The following is a 26,454-nucleotide window of genomic DNA, read 5'->3' as shown; positions in this document are numbered from 1 at the left end:
CTTGTTGCCGTACTTGCGGTGGTGCCAGAACATGGCCGCCATCTTAATGGGTATGTGCGTGATGTGAAATGCTCCTCGTGTTTTGTTGTTTGTATGGAGAATCTTGTAATGTAGGGTGAAGGTGTTGGTGTAGTACTGTGCTGTTTGTTTTTACATGTATTGTGATGATGTGATGTATTGTGATGATGTGAAACAGAACATTTATTGTATGTTGTTTTGAACGTGCAGATTCACAAGCAGACCAGAGAAGAATTGTGTTCTATATGTCTTCTCTGCAGGTATGTCGCTCCACATGTTGTTTGTAATTGTTATTTGTAATGTTTGAGGGAAGTTTGTGTTCTTTCTGTGAACAAATTGTCCTGATGTGAAATGTACATAGACGGTGGTGCAGAACATGGCCGCCATCTTAATGGATTCACAAGCAGACCAGAGAAGAATTGTGTTCTATATGTCTTCTCTGCAGGTCAAATAAAAGGATTGATTGAAAGAAGTTTGGCTGTTTGACTATCGTTACACTTGCATGGCAGCTTGGCCGCCATTGGTGTGTGAGTGAATGGGTGAATGAGAGGCCGTTGTAAAGCTCTTTGGAGCAGCTTTGGAGCAGCAAAAAATGCGCTATGTAAGTGCAGTCCGTTTACCATTTAGCTTGAGAATAAAAAAAAAAGACTGTCATGTCCCAGTGGTTTTGGAATATGTATCGTTTAATCACATCCGAAGAAGAAAATAAATGTATTGAATGCATCGAACAGATGTAATAAATATAAACTCTCTCGAAGATACACATTTTTTGCTCGCTGCGATAATATGCTTTTTTTTATTTACATAATTCTCCATTGTTTTGACGACGGAGTAAACCCAGTAATGGACACAGGATATTGATATTGATTGATCTATATTGGTAAAACTACAAACTGAAGCAGCAACAACAACAACAACAACAACGCTAAAGACAAGAGAAGCACAATCACTTATTCACAAAATGTATAATGTCTTTACTCCCTCTCCCCGACAGTGGTCAGTAGAATGTGTTTCGTTTCAGGATGTACGGCCTCCGAGACTTGCTGGACTTGGTCTGCCTCTTCAGGATGTACGGTGATTTCCTCTTCAGCAGGTTCTGGCTGCTCCTCTCTCTCAGGCTCTGGCTGCTCCTCTCTCTCAGGGTCTGGCTGCTCCTCTCTCTCCCCGGGTCTGAGGGCTCTCTGGAGTCGTGAAGAAGCTGGAGGAACAAAAAACAGTTAGTCTAGATGGAAACAGGGGTCCAGGGGAGTTGTAGTTTTTGTAGGAATTCAGTCAGGAATAGGTACGTCGGCCAACACACTTTAAATTTTACATCTATTTATCTAATTAATGAATGAAATGAAAAAATACACGTGCATGTTAGGTGATATTCAGATTTTCTACTTCGACTGGTTTTCGTCCAAAAATGGAAAAAAAATAGAATCATGTTTTTGAATGTTAACAAAACCCGTGTTATTGAATCTCTTGGGTCAGAGTTGTATGGAAACATGTGATCATGTGTCTCTGCATGTTCTGCAGAACTGCACAAAAGTGATGCTATTTTCTATTTCTTGTATTTCTATTTCAGGTTTGGGATAGGTGCAATCAAGTGTTAAACATGAAGCCTTTGGGACATTATTTCAGCCTGGTTCCTGGCAGAATCTTAAAATAGACACTTCAAGAATCAAGAAAAAACATGCGCGGGGGGGGAGGGTGCAGGTGGACCCCCTGTTTCTATCTAGACTAAGTGGCTCGTGACTCTTTTCTGCTGAGAAAAAGACGCTGGGAGAAAAGGCCAGTCGCCGTGGCGTGTCTAGAGATAATGGGCTTGGTTCTACCGATGGAGCCGTGATTTAACAAGTGCTTCAGTCAGCTCTCCTCATGCGCAGAGAAGCAGCGGTGTGAATCTACCCAGCCTGGAGAACCCTCAGGTCTGCTGTGTGATGAGCTGACAGGGTACACATCCACATGACGGAGGGGCTGTTAGAGAAGACGTGAGGAGGAAGAGGGGGGGGAGGAGGAGGAGGAGGAGGAATGAGGAGGAGGAGGAGGAGGGAGAGGGAGAGGAAGAGGGGGGGGAGGAGGAGGAAGAGGGGGAGGAGGAGGGAGGAGGAGTAGGGAAGAGGAAGAGGAAGAGGAGGAGGAGGAGGGAGGAGGAGAGAGGAGGGAGGAGGAGGAGGGAGAGGGGGAAGGAGGAGGAAGGAGAGAGGGAGGAGGAGGAAGGAGAGGGAGGAGAGAGGAGGGGGGGAGGAGGGAGCGGGAGGAGGTGGAGGAGGAGGAGGAAGGAGGAAGAAGGAGGGAGGAGAGAGGAGGAGGGGAGGGAGGAGGAGGAGGAGAGAGGAGGAGGAAGAGGGAGGAGGGAGAGAGGAGGAGGAGAGATGTTTTATGAGTTATGTTTAGCGCATGGATGCGCTGGTGGGTGGTCTTGAGTGGGTGTGTGTGTGCATGTGTGTGTGTGTATCCTAATAACTGCGCATAATGCATCCATATCCTCCTGCTGTTGGGTAAAGTATATTTATATGGAAATAAACATTTTAAAATTCTCAAATGAGTGTGAACCACCATGGAACCGCCACAGCCCGACAGGAGGACTCGGTCATAGAACCCTTTTCATCGGAATAATATATATATATATATATATTATGTAATATATTTTTTGTAGATATGGTCTCACGCTGTAAAAACGTCTTAATGTTACAGTCGAAACGTGGGTATTTTCCTGGAAAACGTCCATTACTGGAGGGTTGTATATCAAAATATACCAAACCGACAAGACATAATTGAGCGTGAGTGCAGACGTGATGCAGTCACAGGGACAGCAGTCAATGAGATAATGCACCACAAACCTGAGAAACTCACAATTACCCACAATTGTGAAATTCTGTATTTTCTGTTGTATTATCTCAACACACAACCACAGTTATCATATGAAATACATGAGAAAACAGCAGAGGGGTCTAGGTAGAACTCTCACCATTAATACTAGAACAGCCGTGAGGGGTCATGACTAGCGGGATGTAGCTACCGCCAGTGAGACATTTTTGACTCACGTATTACCTAAACCAGCGGTTCCCAACCTTTTTGGACTCAAGGCCCACTCAAACATCTCTTAAGTATTCGCGGCCCACACACACAGGCATTTTACGCACATGTACATTTTTTGGGGTGTCTCATCATTATTCTCTCATTCTTATTGGATATTTCATATGCATCATCATACACTCATCATACATACAGTGCAGTAGGCCTAGTAGTAGCACACTGATGATGCATTTCTTTAAGGTTTTTAAAGAAAAAAATACAGTAGGCTACCATGATTTTTTAAATGAAAAAATAATAATGTTGGCCCATGATTTGGCGGCCCACTTGCAGTACCCTTGCGGACCACCAGAGGGCCGCGGCCCATAGGTTGGGAATCGCTGACCTAAACCAACCTCTAAACCTGCTCACTACCAGGTTTGAGCCACGTTATTTGCGAAATATTTGAGCCACATTGATGGAACCGAATGCAAGCTGAAATTAGCATCTGGATCTGTGTTAAACCTGGATCAGATTTAATCACGGTACGTGGAATAGGCCCCAGGACTATGGCCCCTAGTCACTGTTTCTGTTTTGTTTTGTTTGTTTTCTGTTTTGTCTGTCTGACCATTTCCTTTAGAATTGTGAAGCGTCCTTGGGTTTTATGAAAGGCGCTATATAATATACTTGTTTATTTCCTGCTCTGTCTTTATTGAGAGAGAGGGAGAGAGAGAGAGAGAGAGGTAGAGGGAGGGAGAGGGGGAGAGAGAGAGAGGGAGAGGGGGAGAGAGAGGGGGGAGAGAGAGAGAGAGGTAGAGGGAGGGAGAGGGGGAGAGAGAGGGGGGGGGAGAGAGAGAGAGAGAGAGGTAGAGGGAGGGAGAGCTGGAGAGAGAGGGGGGGAGAGAGAGAGAGAAGAGTTGTTTGAATCACTATGGGCTCTGTTAGACCCAAGGAGGGGGAAATAATAATAATAATAATAACAATAATCATAATACATTAGACTTATATAGCGCTTTTCTAGACACTCAAGACACTTGGAAATGTCAGTGTGTGGGTTTCATTCTGTTATTATTATTACTAGCGTTTGTTTGAAGAGTGTACCTCCCCCCCCCCCCCTCGTACCCTCTCCTGGCGTGGCTGCAGGACCCTGCAGAGGTGCTGCAGGTCGTAGAGCTCCTCCAGGGGTCCCAGCAGGGGGGCCAGCCGCTCCCTGAGCCCCCCCTCCCCGCTGCTCCAGGCCTCCTGCCAGGTCCTCCCCAGGCCCCCCAGCCCCCCAAGGGCCCCGAGCCCCCCCAGCCCCAGGCCCCCCCCCACCATCCTGCACACCCTCAGCAGCGACACGCTCTGCCAGGGGGGGCGGCTCCTCTGCTGGGTCTGTTTGATCTGTGGTGGGGGAGAGAGAGAGAGAGAGACATATTAACACACAGATACTGTAGAATGTAGCATGTTTGATCTAAACTCCTCAAGAAAAAAAAGTTTGGAATCCCTTATTTCAGTCGATTATTCCTCCCCTTTAATAATACCAATTGTTTTATATGGTTGGAAAGCCTGATTAGTCACCTTTACAACGAGGTACAACTTGTAAGGATCGTGCGTTCGTGGAAGGAGCAACACAGCTAAATGTGTGGGTAGAGGCCCAAAGAAATGTGCCAATATTTTTCACCGCTGTGAGTAAAATAAGTGTTATATCTTTGCACTCGATCACATTTCAGGACCCTCCTTTCATGACTTGTCCTAGATATGTGCCTTCTACCACCCAGTATCCTTACAGTATCCAAACAAGATATTTTGCAGTTTTTCTGTGTAGGGGGCAGGTTAATTTACAAGGCTGGCCAACTAGTGGTCGTTGTGTGTAAATAGCAGCTTAGCATTTTGACCCCCGAGGCGGCTCTTTTAGTAGGTAAAAAGGCACGGCTGTTCTAGTGTTAACATACAGATACTGTATAATGCATGTTTGATCTTGTTGTATAATAATAATAATAATAATAATAATAATACATTTTATTTGTAATGCACTTCACATAAGGAAATCTCAAAGTGCAACAGATTAAAAACAAGAATAAAAAGAAAAATAATAAAACAATAAAATGTAATTAAAAAAGGCTAATAAAAGGCTCTATTAAAAAGGTAGGTTTTAAGGCCTCGTTTAAAAGCATCCACAGACTGTGGTGCCCTTAGGTGGTCAGGGAGGGGAGAGAGGAAAGGAGAGGAGGAGAGAGGAAAGGAGAGGAGGGTAGAGGAGAGGAGAGTTAGGTGGTCAGGGAGAGGAGAGAGGAAAGGAGAGAAGGGGAGAGGAGAGGAGAGTTAAGTGGTCAGAGAGAGGAGAGTTAGGTGGTCAGGGAGAGGAGAGAGGAAAGGAGAGGAGAGGAGAGGAGAGGAGAGGAGAGGAGAGAGGAGAGAGGAGAGTTAGGTGGTCAGAGAGAGGAGAGAGGAAAGGAGAGGAGAGTTAGGTGGTCAGGGAGAGAGGAGAGAGGAGAGAGGAAAGGAGAGGAGAGTTAGGTGGTCAGGGAGAGGAGAGAGGAGAGAGGAAAGGAGAGGAGAGGAGAGGAGAGGAGAGGAGAGTTAGGTGGTCAGGGAGAGAGGAGAGAGGAGAGAGGAAAGGAGAGAGGAGAGAGGAAAGGAGAGAGGAGAGAGGAAAGGAGAGAGGAGAGAGGAAAGGAGAGAGGAGAGAGGAGAGAGGAAAGGAGAGGAGAGTTAGGTGGTCAGAGAGAGGAGAGAGGAGAGGAGAGGAGAGTTAGGTGGTCAGGGAGAGGAGAGAGGAGAGAGGAAAGGAGAGGAGGGGAGAGGAGAGGAGAAATAGGTGGTCAGAGAGAGGAGAGTGGAAAGGAGAGGAGAGTTAGGTGGTCAGGGAGAGGAGAGAGGAAAGGAGAGGAGAGGAGAGTTAGGTGGTCAGGGAGAGGAGAGAGGAAAGGAGAGGAGAGTTAGGTGGTCAGGGAGAGGAGGGGAGAGGAAAGGAGAGGAGGAGAGAGTTAGGTGGTCAGGGAGAGCATTCCACAGCCTGGGAACAGCCGAGCAGAATGCCTGATCCCCCATGGTGAGGAGGTATATTCTACAAATACATGTATAATGCATGTTTGATCTGTGTTGGGGGGGACACATATTAACATATACAGATACTTCTACTACTAATAATAATTCTTTGTATTTATATAGCGCTTTTCCGGGGCTCAAAGGGAAAAACAGAAAACACAGAAACAACAAGCAGTAGATGGACACATAGAACACAGAGTTAACCAACAGGCACAGGGAACAACACAGCAATGTCCGGGGGGGGGGGGGGGGGGGGGGGGTGGCAGGGTTAGGGGAGATGGTTAGGGGTAGGGGAGGTTGTATGCATGTCCAGGGGGGGAGGGGGGTGGCAGGGTTAGGGGAGATGTTTAGGGGTAGGGGAGGTTGTATGCATGTCCAGAGGGGGGGAGGGGGGTGGCAGGGTTAGGGGAGATGGTTAGGGGTAGGGGAGGTTGTATGCATGTCCAGAGGGGGAGGGAGGGGGGGTGGCAGGGTTAGGGGAGATGGTTAGGGGTAGGGGAGGTTGTATGCATGTCCAGGGGGGGAAGGGGGGGGTGGCAGGGTTAGGGGAGATGGTTAGGGGTAGGGGAGGTTGTATGCATGTCCAGGGGGGGTGGCAGGGTTAGGGGAGATGGTTAGGGGTAGGGGAGGTTGTATGCATGTCCAGGGGGGGAGGGGGGTGGCAGGGTTAGGGGAGATGGTTAGGGGTAGGGGAGGTTGTATGCATGTCCAGGGGGGGGGGGGGTGGCAGGGTTAGGGGAGATGGTTAGGGGTAGGGGAGGTTGTATGCATGTCCAGGGGGGGAGGGGGGTGGCAGGGTTAGGGGAGATGGTTAGGCGTAGGGGAGGTTGTATGCATGTCCAGGGGGGGAGGGGGGTGGCAGGGTTAGGGGAGATGGTTAGGGGTAGGGGAGGTTGTATGCATGTCCAGGGGGGGTGGCAGGGTTAGGGGAGATGGTTAGGGGTAGAGAAGGTTGTATGCATGTCCAGGGGGGGTGGCAGGGTTAGGGGAGATGGTTAGGGGTAGGGGAGGTTGTATGCATGTCCAGGGGGGGAGGGGGGGGTGGCAGGGTTAGGGGAGATGGTTAGGGGTAGAGAAGGTTGTATGCGTGGGAGAACAGGTAGGTTTTGAGGTGGGATTTAAAAGTGGAGAGTGAGGGTGAGTCTTCCAGAGGCGGGGTGCAGCTCGTGAAAAAGCACGGTCTCCGAAGCCTTTGAGTTTGGAGGGTGGGACAGTGAGGGGAACAATGAATAAGGATCGGAGGGTACGGGGTAGGGCGATGGGGGAGGAGAAGGAGGTCAGTCAGGTAAGGGGGGGCCAGGCTATGGAGGGCTTTGTATGTGAGGAGGAGTACTTTGAATTTGATACATTCTTTGATGGGGAGCCAGTAGACAGAGTAGAGATATTAACATATTAGATACTGTATATTTGATCTGTGTTGGGGGACACATATTAACATATACACATATACTGTATAATGCATGTTTGATCATACAATAAAGGAAAGTACAATATATGGCGATACATACATTTCTAATCATGTGGCAATATGAATATGTTAATCATTTATTTGAAGTGCAGGTTATGAACGTGAGACTTGTGTGATGCTATGTCTGATAGCGTACCAATTTGTACTAAAAATAACTGCTGTACATGACCACTTTGATCTTGTTTACTTAAACTTTGAGGGGTTATGAGGAGATTCGCTCAAATCAATAAATAAAATCAATAAAGTTTTACTTTTTGACTAGAAGTGGAAATGTAACGGTAAGGTAAGGTTGGAAGGGGTTGTAGCATAATTGTAAAGCTTGTGTAATTAAGATATAGTAGTAAAGGCGGGCAACATTTGTGACACGTTCTAGTCTTTTGGTCCGCATGTCGGCAGCCAATCAAAATGCTCTGACTTTTCTTTTGAAACACGGAACTAAGTTTCAACGTTGTTGAGAATCACAACACAAACTCGCTAGTCAAGCCAAAACACTGCAACAACGCAATGGATTGGGTGAGTAATCCCCACTGTTACCTAGTTAACTAGAACACTACTTTACATTGTTAGCAGGCTCACAAAACAAGCTGTGTTACTTGCCTAGCGATGTGTCATTGATTTTCAACAACGCGGAAATGTATTCACATTTTTCGAAAGAAAAGTCAGATCATTACATCAGATCCCGACATGAGGACCAAAGCATTAGAACCTGTCACATTTTCTGTGAGTAAAGAAACATTTTATATCTTTGCACTCGATAACATTTCAGGACCCTCCTTTCATGACGTTTCCTAGATATGTGCGTTATACCACCCAGTATCCTTACATTTTCAAAATCACATCAGGATAAGCTAGTATAAAGCTATCTTGCCTTTCTGTGTAGGAAGCAGGCTAATTTACAAGCAGCCAACTAGTGGTCGTTGTGTGTAAATAGCAGCTTAGCATTGTAAAGTGGCGCCTCTTTTAGTAGGTAAAAAAGGCACGGCTGTTCTAGTGTTAAACGTTATGGATGATTACTGAGCTAGGGATCAGTCAGTCAGATCTAACTTCATCTTAGCGGTAGCCTGTTGTGTTATAATTGAGTTTGACTGTGCGGTGTGGTGTGGTGGTGTGAGGCCCCTGCAGAAGTCCCGGGGGAACCCTGTGCGTGGGCTGAGGAATGATGAATAGAGTAATATAGGGAACATAAAATTGGTCTACCTTAAATCACCATAACCCCTATCTCACTTTATCAGCTTTCCTTTTATGGAAGGCAAATTACTTATTTCCTGCTCTGTCTTTATTGAGAGAGAGGGAGAGAGTGAGAGAGAGAGAGAGGGAGGAAGAGGGGGAGAGAGAGAGGGGGGGGGACAGAGAGAGAGACAGGGAGAGAGAGAGAGAGAGCGAGAGAGAGGGGGAGAGAGAGAGAGAGAGAGAGAGAGAGGGGGGGGGAGAGAGAGAGGGAGAGAGAGAGGGATAGAGGGAGAGAGAGAGAGAGAGAGAGAGAGAGAGAGAGAGAGAGAGAGAGAGAGGGAGAGAGAGAGAGGAGTTGTTTGAGAGGGAGAGAGAGAGAGGAGTTGTTTGAATCACTATGGGCTCTGTTAGACCCCAGGAGGGGGAAATAATAATAATAATAATAATAATAATAATAATACATTAGACTTATATAGCGCTTTTCTAGACACTCAAAGACACTTGGAAATGTCACAGTGTGTGTGTTTCATTCAGACCAAGAAGAATTCACCGGAAGACAGTTATGGCGCAATGTCTGCCATTGGGGAGTTACTTAACTTTAACATTGACCTTTTAAAAATACTCTCTCCCCAAGAAATGTTGATCAGCTCTTAGTTTAGCTGCAGATGAACTCTTAACAGACCCAGGGGCGGTGTGGAGAACACTTTTAATTGTGCTGGGAAAGGTCACCTCGCATTATCTTTTAATTTAGTCGCCGTTAGCGAGCTGTTCTACTGGCGTCAGTTAATCATTAGCACTAAGCACCCCCTGATTGAGAGACTGCTATTTAAAAGAGCCTTGTCTGCATCTCGTGCCACCACATTGGCTTTCCTGTGAGGCGCTGGCTTGGACAGCCACTAGATCAGCCACTGCTGGTTTATTTTTTTTGTAAGATTTTATTTTCCATTTTCTTTTTACACAAAACATTATACACACCACATCCTAACCTAAATACACCACAACATTTATACGCACCCATTACAAACATCACAATACATCACAGCTTGACAAACATCACAACACATCTCAACTTGACATACATCACAACGCATCACAGCTTGACATACATCACAACACATCACAACTTGACATACATCACCACACATCACAGCTTGACATACATCACCACACATCACAGCTTGACATACATCACAACGCATCACAGCTTGACATACATCACCACACATCACAGCTTGACATACATCACAACACATCACAACTTGACATACATCACAACACATCACAACTTGACATACATCACAACACCTCACACCTTGACAAACATCACAACACATCCTAACATCCCAAAGCCCCACTTTTTTAAAACCGTCTAAAGTTTATCCCAGTTTACCCCCTATACTTATCTAACTAATATTTCTAATGCATAATCTAATTACTGCTGGTTTATTCAGATCACTTTACTCCCCATCCTGTTTTTAGAAGTAAGTAAGTAAGTAAGTAAGTAGGTAAAATGTATTTCTATAGCACCTATCCCAGACCAGGGGTCACAAAGTGCTTTACATATATAAGAACATATAAAAGAGCAAAAGTCATAGCAGGTTAAAATAGGCAAACAAGTGAAAATAAGAGCAAGTAACAGAGTGTGCAACAATATCAACAGGACACAGAAAGACAGGTTTTGGGGGTTAGCCAAAAGCCTGTCTATACAGGACAGTCTTTAGCTGTTTTTTAAAAGCCTCGACCGAGACCGCTGATCTAAGATCTGGCATATTTACACTTGTTGTTAATTAATATGTATAGTCCCTTCTTAAATAAACTGAAATTGAAATTCCTCTATCATCTGACTTTTATTTTCAGTGCAATGTGTGGACATAATTACTGTACATATGAATCGGTTATACAACCACTATATCATTCCCACAGGATAGAGATATTGGGATGACAAACTGTTGTTTCACAGCAACCAATCATTTCTGAGGGCTAGGTTCTTTGTGGTCCAATCAAATCTGTGTCAATCACCATGTTAACCATTATCCTACAACCATTACAAAACGGTAAGAGGGAGTTAATCGACTTCAACAGATGTTTTGCAAACTGCTTCTCTGAAATACCCTGTGTGTAAAAAAAAAATGTGTTTAATCACTTAACGGGAGAGAGAAGAAGAACGGCAAACGCCACAAGTGTCTACGACACCGACAACTCCCTTTCTAGAACACTCCATCAGTCATCTGGTGACTTATTATTACAACTACCCCCCTGAGGAACCCCTTGAAACATCGTAAGCCGTAGATCACTGCAGTGATTTGTCATGTCTTGCTCTGTCCCCCTCGTCTTTTAGTCATTTATCAGACAGAGAGAGGAGAGAGGAGAGAGAGAGGAGAGAGAGAGGGGAGAGAGAAGAGAGAGAGAGAGGAGAGAGGAGAGAGGAGAGAGAGGAGAGAGAGGAGAGAGGAGAGAGAGGAGAGAGTAGAGAGAGTGGAGAGAGTGGAGAGAGTGGAGAGAGTGGAGAGAGGAGAGAGAGGAGAGAGGAGAGAGAGAAGAGAGGAGAGAGGAGAGAGAGAGGAGAGAGAGGAGAGAGAGGAGAGAGTGGAGAGAGTGGAGAGAGTGGAGAGAGGAGAGAGAGGAGAGAGGAGAGAGGAGAGAGGAGAGAGAGGAGAGAGGAGAGAGAGAGAGAGGAGAGAGGAGAGAGAGGAGAGAGAGGAGAGAGAGGAGAGAGAGGAGAGAGGAGAGAGAGGAGAGAGTAGAGAGAGTGGAGAGAGTGGAGAGAGTGGAGAGAGGAGAGAGAGGAGAGAGGAGAGAGAGAAGAGAGGAGAGAGGAGAGAGAGGAGAGAGAGGAGAGAGGAGAGAGAGGAGAGAGTGGAGAGAGTGGAGAGAGGAGAGAGAGGAGAGAGGAGAGAGGAGAGAGGAGAGAGAGGAGAGAGGAGAGAGGAGAGAGAGGAGAGAGGAGAGAGAGGAGAGAGGAGAGAGTGGAGAGAGTGGAGAGAGTGGAGAGAGGAGAGAGAGGAGAGAGAGGAGAGAGTGGAGAGAGTGGAGAGAGTGGAGAGAGTGGAGAGAGGAGAGAGAGGAGAGAGGAGAGAGAGGAGAGAGAGGGGAGAGAGGAGAGAGAGGGGAGAGGGGAGAGGAGAGAGAGGAGAGGGGCGAGAGGAGAGAGAGGAGAGAGAGGAGAGAGGGGAGTGGAGAGAGGGGAGTGGAGAGAGAGGAGAGAGAGGAGAGGGGAGAGAGGAGGGAGAGAGAGTGGAGAGAGTGGAGAGAGAGGAGAGAGAGAGAGGAGAGAGGAGGGAGAGGAGAGAGAGTGGAGAGAGAGGAGAGAGAGGAGAGAGGAGAGAAAGGAGAGAGGAGAGGAGAGAGTGGAGAGAGGGGAGAGAGGAGAGAGAGGAGAGAGAGGAGAGAGGAGAGAGAGGAGAGAGGAGAGAGAGAGAGAGGAGAGAGTGGAGAGAGAGGAGAGAGGAGAGAGGAGAGGGGAGAGAGTGGAGAGAGTGGAGAGAGAGGAGAGAGGAGAGAGGAGAGAGAGGAGAGGAGAGAGAGGAGAGAGGAGAGAGAGGAGAGGAGAGGAGAGAGGAGAGAGAGGAGAGGGAGAGAGAGAGAGGAGAGAGGAGAGGAGAGAGAGGAGAGAGAGGAGAGAGAGGAGAGAGGAGAGAGAGAGAGGAGAGAGGAGAGAGGAGAGGAGAGAGAGGAGAGAGAGGGGAGAGGGGAGAGGAGAGGGAGAGAGAGTGGAGAGAGAGGAGAGAGGAGAGAGAGGAGAGAGGAGAGAGAGGAGAGAGGAGAGGGGAGAGGAGGGAGGAGAGAGTGGAGAGAGGAGAGAGAGGGGAGAGGAGAGAGAGGAGAGAGGAGAGAGAGGAGAGAGGAGAGAGAGGAGAAGAGAGAGGAGGGAGAGGAGATAGAGGAGAGAGAGGAGAGAGAGGAGAGAGAGAAGAGAGAGGAGGGAGAGGAGAGAGGAGAGAGAGGAGAGAGAGGAGAGAGGAGAGAGAGGAGAGAGTGGAGAGAGGAGAGAGAGGAGAGAGAGGAGAGAGTGGAGAGAGTGGAGAGAGAGGAGAGAGAGGAGAGAGAGAGGAGAGAGGAGAGGAGAGAGAGGAGAGAGAGGGGAGAGGGGAGAGTGGAGAGAGGAGAAAGGAGAGGAGAGAGAGGAGAGAGAGAGGAGAGAGAGGAGAGAGTGGAGGCTCTCTCCACACTATGACGCTGTCAGGACCATCTGACTCACGTTACCTTAGGTAATCAGTCATCCTCCAGTAGTTCCAATTTAATCTCCTTAATTCCCTCTTTGCCTGTCTGTTGGTGTCTCTTACATGATGAATGCTGATAAAAGCAATAACGTTAGCCTTGTGAATCTCAATTCAGATGTGTGTGGGTGTGTGTGTGTGTGTGGGTGTGGGTCCGTGTTTGTGTATGTGTGTGTGTGTGTGTGGGGGGACGGACGGACTGTGTGTGGTTGTGACTGTGGAAGGGGGGGGGGGGTGTATCTCATATGAGGGAGTGTTGAAGAGTTATTGTGAAATTAACTACAGATGCATGTAGGTGGGATATCAACAACCTGCCTTTACAGCTGATGTTATAGCTACATCTGCTCATCAATCTGCTTACAATTACTTTGGTTACTAGAACAGCCGTGCCTTTTTGTACCTACTAAATGACCCCCTCTTTACAATGCTCAAGCTGCTACTTACACACAACGACCACTAGTTTGGCCGCTTGTAAATTAGCCTGCTTCCTACACAGAAAAACTGCTAAATAGCTTCATACCAGCTTATCCTGATGTGATTTAGAAAATGTAAGGATACTGGGTGGTAGAACGCACATAGGAAAAGTCATGAAAGGAGGGTTCTGAAATTTGATCGAGTGCAAAGATATAACATTTCTTTTTACTCACAGGCTGATTAAGTCAGTCTTGAATCTGCAACTGGCAAAGCACAGACCCCTCCTGCATTGTAATGCCGACAGCAGACCCCTTATAAACAACCTCATAACACGCTAGGCTCAATCACCATATTACAGAGGCACCAGACACAGCCAGCAACACTTACAACAATAAGTCTCCATGGAAGGAACCCTAACGCAGCTCCTAACAAAGTTACCCCAAATAATAAGGTATAATAAAAGAAAATTACAGCCGCAAAGCCCTCTTTTACAAAGCACAAGCTGCTATTTACACACAACGACCACTAGTTGGCCGCTTGTAAATTAGCCTGCATCCTACACAGAAAAACAGCAAAATAGCTTCATACTAGCTTATCCTGATGTGATTTAGAAAATGTAAGGATACTGGGTGGTAGAACACACATATCTAGGAAAAGTCATGAACGGAGGGTCCTGAAATTAAAATTAATTCCGAAAATAAGTGACATTTCAGAAGAAGAAAAAAAAATACTCAGTGTCTAAGGAAGCAACAACTACTGTATGTAACTCCAAAGGTCAGGGCCAAACCTGGATGTATATATATATAGAGATAGATAATTTTATTTTTTTAAAGAAGTGGAACATCCCTTTTCTTTATTTTCAACTAAAAATAGTGAAAGTACCACCGCTCATCCGTGATCAGACTTAGCTGAAGTGCTGAACTGAAGAGTATCAGTAGAGTGCAGAATAACAGCAACCACACACTCACTCAACACTGTGCAAAAGAATGTCGTTTACTGCGAGCTGTCGGTCATAGACCTTCTTCAGGCATTTACTCTCAACACAAAATGACACGTAACCTGTTCCCTCAGACTGTGTGGTGTCTCTCAGCTACACAACGACCACTAGTTGGCCGTCTTGTAAACTAGCCTGCTTCCTACACAGAAAAACTGCAAAATAGCTTCATACTAGCTTATCCTGATGTGATTTAGAACATGTAAGGATACTGGGGTGGTAGAACGCACATACTGTATCTAGGACAAGTCATGAAAGGAGGGTCCTGAAATGTTATCGAGTGCAAAGATAAAACACTTTTCTTCACTCACAGGGGTATTTCTTTTCAACTCAAACTGATACGTATCCAGCTCTCTCAGACCTGGGTGGTGTCTCTCACCTATGACTAGACGCGTCTCAATTCAAACTCAGAGCTACTGAAGGGTGACAATTCCAAAGTCAAAGGACGGGTCTATATCCAGCCTCCATGAAAGGGCGCCTGCGTCACACGGGGGCGGGCGGAGGAGGGAGGCTGTCTGGGGGGTTTGTACTCAGCACCCAGACCTCAGATGTGACAGCTGCACAGAGACACACAGCGGCAGGCAGGCAGGCCTACCTTTGAAGTGAAGAGACTGCTCAGTAGCTCCTCTTCTAACGCCCGCTGCTCCTGGTCAACATCTGACACACACACACACACACACACAACAATCAATCAATAAATCAATCAAATGTATGTATATAGCACATTTGAACATGACACCAAAGTGCCTTACAGCCAGTACTCAAGTTGTAAAAGAAAACCAGGGGGGATGGTGGATTTTATCATATGGGGACAGTTTTAGCATCCCCACAGCATCAGTGTCTTCAGTGTCAGTGACTTGGTATAAAAATGTCATTGCATGTGTGCGTGCCCCCCCCCCCCTCGCCCACAGTGTTTTACTCAATATGCTCTAAAGTAAATGTTGAAATAGCAGTAATACCACGTTCATTGATAGAATGACATAAGGGATGGAAAAGGGGGGATGGCAGTTTTAGAAGGGGGATGATTTTTACTGTTTTTATTTCAGGGGGGGGGATGCCATCCCCTCTCATCCCCCCTCATCCCCCCTCAACTCCAGTGCTGCTTACAGTAGCAGTACTAGTCCTAAAGTGTCAATAAACAGAAAATAAACAACCGACAGAAACAACAGAGGAACAGAACAACACGTCACAACAGACAAGGCAGGAGTCAGACGGAGTCAGGGAACGCTAAGGAATACAGGTGGGTTTGGAGGTTAGATTTAAAGGACTGGATGGAGGGGGCAGATCTGATGGACATGGGGATGTTGTTCCAGAGGTCAGGGGCTGCGACACGAAAATCACGCCCCCCCCCCCCCCTGACTTGAGGTTGAATTTACGGGTGGTTAGGAGACCAAGAGTATCATATTGTTTTTTGAATTCTCAATTCCATATTAAATAAGGTACATTGATAAAAAATATATATATTATTCTGAGGACAAATGTGTCCCATAAGGTGAGAAATGTGAATTTTTCACAACATTACTTCGTTCATGTGCCCAGAGCCTTAAAACAATTCAATCATTTTTCAATGCCAGATGAGATGATGCAAGTAGATGCAATACGCCTATTGTGGGTGTAGAAAGTATGGAAGTGGGCAATTTTCCATAACAGGCCCATTTGTCAGGAGATATATGTGACACAGTCTGATCATTCCTCATGTCGGCAACCGATCAAAACGTTCAGACTTTTCTTTTGAAACACAGAACTACGTTTCAACATTGTTGAGAATCACAACACAAACTCGCTAGTCAAGCCAAAATACTGCAACAACCCGATGGATTGGGTGAGTAATCCCCACTGCTACCTAGTTAACTATAACACTACTTTACATTGTTACCTACATAACTAGAACACTACTTTACATTGTTACCTAGTTAACTAGAACACTACTTTACATTGTTACCTAGTTAACTAGAATACTACTTTACATTGTTAGCAGGCTCACAAAACAAGCTGTGTTAGTTGACTAGCGATGTGTCGTTGATTTTCCACAACGCGGAAATGTATTCACAGTCTTCGAAAGAAAAGTCAGATCGTTACATCGGATCCCGACATGAGGACCTAAGCATTAGAACGTGTCACATTATGGTCAGTAGGCTACTCGAGTTGAGGGGGGATGAGAGGGGATGGCATCCCCCCCTGAAATAAAAACAGTCAAAATCATCCCCCTTCTAAAACTGCCATCCCCCCTTTCCATCCATTATGTAATTCTATCAATGAACGTGGTATTACTGCTATTTCAACATTTAGTTTCGCGCATATTGAGTAAAACACTGTGGGCGAGGGAGGGGGCACGCACACATGCAATGACATTTTTACCACCAAGTCACTGACACTGAAGTCACTGACGCTGTGAGGATGCTAAAACTGTCCCCATATGATCAAATCCACCATCCCCCCCGATTTTCTTTTACAACTTGAGTACTGGCTGGCTATGGTCTGTCCATGTTCCTGCTCCTTCTCCTCACGATGATGGAATATCGGTTGTAGAACTACTCGTATCCAATCAGCTGCCACTTGGAGCCTCTCTGAAGTGGCCAATTAACTTCTCCCTTTCAACGTGGGATTCACCCTGCTAGTTGTTTTCAAGAGGCGCGATAAAACCCTCTCATCTATCGTCAATCTTCTGGGTAGATTCAAGTTGTAAAAGAAAACCAGGGGGGATGGTGGATTTGATCATATGGGGACAGTTTTAGCATCCCCACAGCGTCAGTGACTTCAGCGTCAGTGACTTGGTATAAAAATGTCATTGCATGTGTGCGTGCCCCCTCCCTCGCCCACAGTATCTTACTCAATATGCGCAAGACTAAATGTTGAAATAGCAGTAATACCACGTTCATTGATAGAATGACATAAGGGGATGGAAAGGGGGGATGGCAGTTTTAGAAGGGGGATGATTTTGACTGTTTCTATTTCAGGGGGGGATGCCATCCCCCCTCATCCCCCCTCAACTCCAGTGCTGACTGTATGTCACAGTTGAGTTCAGTTCACCACTGACCAAACAGGATGATGATGATATTTAGAGAGATTAAAAAAAAACATAATCACTTAAATTTGATAGTTCATCTTAAACTTAAACACTGTTCCTCCGACCCCACCCTACAGCAACATATCAACATTACAGCTTCAATTAACGACAGGAGCTTAACGAGATGCTTAACTTAACGAGGATATATCCCTATCAGAAAGCCTTAATGGGATTATATAATCGAGGTATCATTAGTAGAGATCGTGGTGCTTGAGAGATGGCTCACGGCTCGTTAGGCTCATAATGACACGAGTGAAACATAGTCACAGTGAACACAGACTAGACCATCGTTAGTCTACTCAATGACATTAAAACTGCAGATCACGCGAGGTATAGAGAGGTATAGAGACTATACAGTAAAGAGATTAAGGTATAGAGACTATAAAGTAAAGACACTATAGGTATTTAAAGAGATTATGAGGTAGAGAGATTATGAGGTAAAGAGATTATGAGGTAAAGAGATTATAAGGTAGAGAGATTATAAAGTAAAGAGATTATAAGGTAAAGAGAGTATAAGGTAAAGAGATTATAAGGTAAAGAGATTATGAAGTAAAGAGATTATGAGGTAAAGAGATTATGAGGTAAAGAGATTATGAGGTAAAGAGATTATGAGGTAAAGAGATTATGAGGTAAAGAGATTATAAGGTAAAGAGATTATGAGGTAAAGAGATTATAAAATAAAGAGATTATAAGGTAAAGAGAGTATAAGGTAAAGAGATTATAAGGTAAAGAGATTATGAGGTAAAGAGATTATGAGGTAAAGAGATTATAAGGTAAAGAGATTATAAAGTAAAGAGATTATGAGGTAAAGAGATTATAAAATAAAGAGATTATAAAGTAAAGAGATTATAAAGTAAAGAGATTATGAGGTAAAGAGATTATAAGGTAAAAAAGACTATAAGGTAAAGAGATTATGAGGTAAAGAGATTATGAGGTAAAGAGATTATGAGATAAAGAGATTATAAAGTAAAGAGATTATGAGATAAAGAGATTATAAAGTAAAGAGATTATGAGGTAAAGAGATTATGAGGTAAAGAGATTATGAGGTAAAGAGATTATGAGGTAAAGAGATTATGAGATAAAGAGATTATAAAGTAAAGAGATTATGAGGTAAAGAGATTATGAGGTAAAGAGATTATGAGGTAAAGAGGTTATGAGGTAAAGAGATTATAAAGTAAAGAGATTATGAGGTAGAGAGATTATGAGGTAAAGAGATTATGAGGTAAAGAGATTATAAGGTAAAGAGATTATAAGGTAAAGAGATTATAAGGTGTGCATAGTTTAGTTCCAGCCCAGCAGCACACCTACAGTAGGTCAACCACTGAATCATTACCTCAGTGTCAGGCTGGAAGCTCAGGTTAACAGGTGAGGCATGTTAAAGGGAATGCCTAGACGCTTTCTAAATAAACTAAAATTATAAACTACATTTAAAGATTTTTTTTTTACCAATGGTGAAATCTCTGGTCACTAAATGCAATACCTTAACATAATCTCATGACGTTAGAATTATAAGGTTTTATCTCAATTTTCGGTCAAAATTGGTCATAATTGGACATAATCTGATCCATTAGGTGTTTATTGATGCCTGTGTGGTGTTATTTTTAAAATATTTAAATGTTTTAGTTAGTAATTAATTAAATACAAAGGTTCCATCTCACAAAACATAATGGGATGTAAAAACTCTGACGCTCAATATCTCCGAACTGCCCTAAACGGAGATAGAACCTTATAATTCTAAGGTCACGATCTGACAACATATAGTGCATGCACCATACGCTGAGTTGCATCCAGTATTATGTTGTCATAGCATGTTATATTCACAATGTGAATATAGAAGACAAATTCACATGATGAAATCCATCTGTTATAAACGTTTATGTCAGGAGAGAGGTACGACGTAATGTTTGCCCCCAGATTCTCAGATCTGTCATGTATCCATTGACATTGTAAGTAAGTAAGTAAAGCTTTATTTATATAGCACCTTTCATACAAGATATGCAGCTCAAAGTGCTTTACAACAGGAATAAGAATATAAAGTGAATATAAAAACATATACAAGCAGTGCTGTCTTTGCATGTGTCTGCCATGGCAGAAACAAACGTCTGTTTTGTGTCATCAGTCAGTCAGTCAGTCAGTCAGTCAGTCAGTGAACCTAATCAATCAGTTGATAATAATTAAATCTATAAATCTATAAAATTATGTTTACATGTTGTGTGTTTTAAATGTGTGTTGCTGTGTAATGCTTATGCTGTTTTTATGCTGTTTATGCTGTGATGTTGTTTTGTTTTATTTCACTTTATGTTTTCATCGAGGACCACTTTGGAAATAAGTGTTTTAAATAATGCTTTCAAGTGCTATCCTCTGGACATTACTTAGTGTCATGATGCTTGAATGATTCTATGTAAATTCCTAATAAAAATCTAATCAAATGAGGAAAAAACTGTGCTTTCAGATATAAACATAAAGTGAATATAAAAACATATACAAGCAGTGCTGTCTGCATGTGTTTGCCATGGCTTAAAAAAACTAATGTCTGTTTTGTGTCATCAGTCAGTCAGTCAGTCAGTCAGTCAGTCAGCCAGTCAGTTAGTGAATCTAACCAATCAATTGATAATAATTACATCTATAAATCTATTACATAAGAGAAAAAACAAGGATGGCAGTCCTTACCTGAACATAGACCTCCGCACGTCAAACACAGGACGAACACACATGCCAACTGTGCCCGCATCTTTGTAAAAAAAAAAAAAAAGTCCCACACTCCCACAAGAATCCACCTAGTAGGTAGGACCCAAGCTCATAAGGTTAGGGGTCAACTATGGGAGAGATACAGAGAGAAGAGGAGGAGGAGAGAGGAGATGGGAGGAGAGAGAGTTGTGGAGTTCTGCTTCTTTCCCTAGTCCAACCGGTGTTTCTCTTCCAAATGTCTCCTGGCTTTAGAGGCAGTAAGGAGCAGGGGGCTCTCCTTCCCTCAGTATATAAGAGCCTCCCTCCCTCCCTCCCTCCACCCCCTCCATCCATCCATCTCTCCCTCTCTCTATCCCCCTATCCTCCCTCTCCTCCCTCTCCCACCAGCGAGCCAGTCAGAGCTGTCATCGTGACATCAAACGTCAGCTAGCAGCATCACATGACGTCCACAACAAGGCAGCTTTTGCGTCATACAACTTTGATATGTTGTTATTTTGTAAGTGGGTGGTGATTTGATTAGGGTATAGCTTGATGAGGTAGGTTTTCTTATGGGGAGAGGGGGGGGGGTCCTGAGGGAGAGGGAGGGGGCAAGGGAGACAGCTTACTGAAGCTCAACACATACTACTACTACTAATAATAATAATAATAATAATAATAATAATAGTTCATTGTATTTATATAGCACTTTTCCAGGGCTCAAAGACGCTGACAATATGGGAAAAACAGAAGACACAGAAACAACAAGCAACAGATAACATGAGCACATAGAACACTGATACTGTTGTCACCAGAAGAAAATACTAGTCGCCTATATTGTATGAAGACATCATAAAGTGTATAGTTTCATGAGCCTTTTGTTCTGACAAAAGGACCAAGAGGCTTTGAGGTATAAAAGTGAGAAAAGAACATTATTTTATCTTTTTTATTTTATTTTTTACTCACTATACTCAACATATTGGAAGCAGTAGCCTATGTTTTTGGGGGGTCATTTTTTGATTTTGTTCCATTTCGTTTTGTTAATCTTTCACTGCTATTGACGTTTAGCTTTGAAAGAAAAGAAAGCTGATTAGGAAAAAAAAAGGGGTAGCTGTTGCAATAGCATAACAATAACTGTTGCTAAATGACAGAACAGATTTGAACAATTTGGAAACACCGATAATCCCAAACATCATTGAATTAATGTGTGTACATTCACAATTCACAATTTGGACTTTGGAAACCCATTGTGATGTGTGACACACACTCTGTGTGTCTCCATGTCTGTCCTGGGTGGTGTTGGTCTGATTGTTTAATTGTTAACACTTGTGTCCTGTTCCTCAGGTGCTGATTGTGCCTGGTGCTACAAGTATAGTATTTTTTAATTTTGTATTATTATCACCCTTCCTGGAAGGGTGAATTGCTGTTGTGTTTGTGGTTATGTTGAATCTTTTGTTGGTCTTCGCCAGTGAGAGCGGTAACTATTAAAATCACTTTCCTTAATTTAAACAACGACTTTGTCTATCCGTTTCTATAATAATGTTTCATTGACATGTGACAACGAGCCCAGAGGCCGGGCATTTAGTCAATGTTAACGTTATATATCCATACTATTTTCTTGATTGCACCCCATCAGTGGCGGACTCAGGCTGTTTGAAGGGCAGGGGCGAAAAGCCTACTGCACAACATGGGACATACTGCCCATCAGTGCACATGGTCAACTTTAGACCATTGGAGGGGCACCAATAGGGGACGTCCTCTCAAAAGGGCATTTTTGCCACTCAAAAGGGCATTTAAGCGAGACGTTTTTCAACTGTGGGAGCACCAGGAGGGGCGGTCGCCCCCCTGCCCCCCCATGAGTCCGCCAGTGCACCCCATCATATCTTGAATAAAGCACGAGGTGCGCATTTATGGAGAGAGCCATGGTGAATCCAGTTGCATTATGGTTGAGTCTATGATTCTTAATTCTACAACCAATTACTAACAATTACTCCAACTCTGAATATGATGTGGCCAACATTACGTGTATATAGGACCCACATGTTTGCGATTGTCAGACCAGCTTATCTGATGGGCGTCACGGCCGAAACATGTAGAGTTGTTTTTATCAGATATAATAACATCTATTCTGTTAATAGAGAGCGCTCACAATGCAGAGTAATCACGTAACAGTCATTGTCAGACCAGAATAAAGTGCTGATAAGATGAAACCAGTATTGGCCACACTGTCACAATTCGTGAGTTTAGAATGATAAGGTTCTATCTCCGTTTAGAATGATAAGGTTCTATCTCCGTTTAGAATGATAAGGTTCTATCTCCGTTTAGAATGATAAGGTTCTATCTCCGTTTAGAATGATAAGGTTCTATCTCCGTTTAGAATGATAAGGTTCTATCTCCGTTTAGAATGAGAAGGTTCTATCTCCGTTTAGAATTATAAGGTTCTATCTCCGTTTAGGGCAGTTCAGAGATATTGAGCGTCAAAGTTTTTACATTCCATTATGTTCTGTGAGATGGAACCTTTGTATTTTATGAATTACTAACTCAAAAATGTCAACATTTTTAAAAAATAACACCACACAGGCATTAATAAACACCTAATGGATCAGATTATGTTAAAAAAACTCAACTTTGACAAAAATGGAGATAGTGTAGTCACTACACCAGCCCCCCCAGTGTTCACCTCAATATTGGAAATCCTCACGGCGAGGAGGGCGTATGGCCCGGCCCCTACGATCGTAGGTAAAGTCAGGAGGTGCGGGAGGAGGTGTGACATCGCCCATCACGTCCTCCTGCAGGGAAGGACGGGGGGCAGTGACGACCGGGGGCTCGCGAGCTGCGGGGGGTTGTCGGGGTCGGAGTGGGGAATGGCCAGGGCGCGGCAGGGGAGGTAGGACTGGAGGCCGGCCTCTGCGCGGTGGCAGGGCCAAGTCCAGGGGCAGTTCAAGGTCCAAGTGGGCCGGTTTGAGGCGATCAACGGACACACACTCAGGCCTACCCCCCATGTCAACCATGAAGTTCTTGGCTCCGGCCTCGATGACACGGAAAGGCCCGTCATAAGGAGGACGTAGTGGAGTCCTGTGGCCATCATGACGAATGAAAACGAACCTCGCTGAGTGCAGCTCCGGGGGCACCCTCGAAGTAGGGACACCATGCTGCGTAGTCGGGACCGGGACGAAGGTCCTGGCGCTGTCCAGCAGGGAGGCGCGCTGAGCGGCGGCGGACCAGGGCTCCGTTGACTTGGGAATGAAGTCACCGGGGACCCGCAGCGGCTGTCCAAACACCAGCTCAGCGGACGACGACTGGAGGTCCTCCTTAGGCGCTGTCCTGAGCCCCAGCATGACCCACGGCAGCTTGTCAAGCCAGTCGCTGTCCGTGAGGCTGGCTCGAAGGGCGGCCTTCATGGATCGATGGAAACGCTCACAGAGCCCGTTCGCCTGCGGGTGATAGGCGGTTGTGCGGTGGAGCTTGACCCCCAGATTCTCCGCCACCGCTGCCCACAGCTCTGAAGTAAACTGTGAGCCACGGTCAGAGGAGAGATCAGCAGGGGTGCCGTAGCGGGAGACCCACACCGCGATGAACGCCCGGGCCAGGTCGGGGGCTGTCGTTGAGGAGAGCGGAACTGCCTCCGGCCAGCGAGTCGTCCTGTCCACCATGGTAAAGAGATAGGTGTATCCGTGCGAGGGGGGCAGCGGCCCTACCAGGTCCACGTTTACATGATCGAACCTCCGCTCAGGCACAGAGAACTGCTCCAGGGGGGCCTTGACGTGTCGATGCACCTTGGCGCGCTGGCAGGCGATGCACGTGTCTACCCAGGCCCTCACATCCCTCTTGAGCCCATGCCAGACGAATTTCTCTGACACCAGCCGTGAGGACGGTTTCCTACCAGGGTGAGACAAGCCGTGTATCGCCTCGAAGGCGGGGCGCCTCCAGTTGGCGGGGACCACCGGTCGTGGCTGACCCATGGAGACGTCGCACAGGAGCGTGGCCCCTGCGTCACCGAAAACCACCTCTTCTAGGCGCAGTCCTGTGTCCGACAACTTGAGAGCCTGGACGGCGGGGTCGGCGGCCTGGTCTGCAGCCATGCGCGCGTAGTCCAAACCCAGTTGGACCGCACCAACCACCGCCCTGGAGAGACAATCCGCGACCTGGTTGGACTTCCCAGCAACGTGCTGGATGTCTGTGGTGAACTCGGATATGTAGGCGAGCTGGCGCTGTTGGCGGTCGGACCACGGCTCCGCCACCTTGGACATGGCGTGCGTGAGTGGCTTGTGGTCCACGTAGGCCGTAAACTCGCGGCCCTCCAGTAAAAAACGGAAGTGTCTGACAGCCAGCCACAGCCCGAGGAGCTCCCTGTCGAATGTGCTGTACCTTTGCTCTCTGGGAGACAGCTGGCGGCTGAAGAATGCAAGAGGCTGCCAGGCGTCCCCAACCCACTGTTCGTACACCGCTCCCACAGCAAAGTCAGAGGCGTCCGTGGTGAGAGCAGTGGGTGCCGAGGGCGAGGGGTGGGCCAACATGGCAGCGCGGGCCAGGGCCGCCTTGGTGTCCTGAAAGGCTTTGACACGCTCCGCCGTCCAGTCCACCGGCTGCTTCAGAGTCTTGCCCTTCTGGGCATCGTACAGAGGCCGCAGGATGTGAGCGATGTGGTGGAGGAAGCGATAGTAGAAGGTTACCATCCCGATGAACCCCTTGAGCTCGCTGATTGTGCTGGGGCGCGGGAAAGCAGCGACAGCTTCCACCTTCGAGGGGAGGGGGGTCACCCCCTCTGCGGAGACCCGGTGCCCGAGAAAGTCGATGGTGTTCCGTCCGAACTCACACTTCGCCGGATTGACAATCAGCCCATGTTGGCTGAGCCGTGTGAAAAGGGCCCGGAGGTGGGACAGGTGCTCCTCCTCCGTGGTGCTTGCGACGAGGATGTCATCCAAGTAGACGAAGAGGAATGGTAGGTCCCGGAGCACCGAGTGCATGAGGCGTTGGAAGGTCTGCGCCGCGTTCTTCAGGCCGAACGGCATCCGCAGAAACTCGAAGAGTCCAAATGGCGTGATTACGGCCGTCTTAGGGACGTCCTCGGGGTGCACCGGCACCTGATGGTACCCCCGTACCAGGTCCACTTTGGAGAAGAAGCGTTTGCCTGCCAGGTTCGCTGAAAAGTCCTGGACATGTGGGACCGGGTAGCGGTCAGGCTTGGACGCGTCGTTGAGGCGGCGGTAGTCCCCACATGGGCGCCACCCGCCGTCTGACTTAGGGACGATGTGCAGGGGAGACGCCCAGGGGCTGCTCGAGCGCCGAACGATGCCCACCTGCTCCATATGCGCAAACTCCGCCCTGGCGATGGCCAGCTTCTCCGGGTTGAGGCGCCTGGCCCTGGCGTGGAGGGGAGGCCCCTCGGTCTCGATGTGGTGCTCCACTCCGTGTTTCACCGTGGGCGCGGAGAAGGTGGGCTTGGTAAGGTCGGGGAATTCGGCGAGCAGCCGAAGGTACTGGTCACTTTCGGCGAGCGTATTGGACCACCCGCTGTAGACCGCCTCCCCCTGCGTACAGGCGAAGGAAGCGAAAGTCTGTGAGTTGACCAGGCGCCTGTTCCCCACGTCCACCAACAGGTTGTGGGCGCACAGAAAATCCGCACCAAGGAGGGGAAATGTGACAGCCGCTATGACAAAATCCCACGAAAAGCATTGCCCTCCGAAGCACACGTCCACCGCCCTAGTGCCATAAGAGCAGATAGGCGTGCCGTCCGCGCCTGCCAACTGCGGACCACGCTCCTCTTTCGCCACATCCGATCTCTCTGCCGGAATGATGCTCCACTGGGCACCTGTGTCACAAAGGAAACTGCGACCAGAGGCGGTGTCTTGTATGAAGAGCAGCCTGTTGGTGACGCCAGCGCTCAGGGCCACTACTGAGCGCCGGCCCCGCCGTTTCCCGTCGGTCCGAAGGTGCAGGGTGAGCGGCACCGTTTGGCCTTGGCGCCAAAAGTGGCGTGGTAGAAACAATGGCCCGCAGCGTTACCCTGCTGGCCAGAAGGTCTGGCGTCATCCTTCGCTCTCCTGCGACGGTCGGGTGGCGGGGCGGCCGCGGGAGCGAGCAGGTCGGGGGACCGTTGAGGCATGGCCAAGACGAACCGGTCCGCCTCCCTGGCCAGGGCGCGGGGCTCCATGATGGCGGTGTTGGCCAGCGCCATCCTAACTTGAGCTGGCAATGTGCGCATGAACAGCTCTGTGAAGAGGATCATGGGGTCTTCTGTACCGAGCAGGTTTAGCATCCTCTCCATGCGCGCAGAAGGCCTCTCGTCACCCAAGTCCGACATGGCAAATAGGCGACGCACCCTCTCCGCAGTGGACAGTTCAAATGTCTCCAGAAGCAGGGCCTTGAGGCGCTCATATTTGTTCGTCGTCGGGGGAGCAGACAAAAAACCTAC

General features: G+C 46.8%; 1 protein-coding gene across 1 annotated transcript; it reads right to left on the bottom strand.

Moving 5' to 3' along the window:
• Positions 1-1,015: 1,015 nt before the first annotated feature.
• Positions 1,016-20,106, bottom strand: nts (neurotensin; the record flags this gene model as incomplete). The annotated part of the gene is made up of 5 exons (XM_080539135.1): positions 1,016-1,125; positions 1,168-1,216; positions 4,138-4,398; positions 14,904-14,965; positions 20,046-20,106. 5 exons carry the CDS (start codon positions 20,104-20,106, stop codon positions 1,016-1,018), a joined length of 543 nt encoding a protein of 180 aa, XP_080395261.1.
• Between the last annotated feature and the right edge of the window lie 6,348 nt (positions 20,107-26,454).

Source organism: Nansenia antarctica (assembly GCF_963989245.1).
Source record: "Nansenia antarctica genome assembly, chromosome: 9".
Taxonomy (NCBI): domain Eukaryota; kingdom Metazoa; phylum Chordata; class Actinopteri; order Argentiniformes; family Microstomatidae; genus Nansenia; species Nansenia antarctica.
The sequence above is the reverse complement of the archived record's forward strand: the minus strand, read 5'-3'. Positions and strand labels throughout refer to the sequence as shown.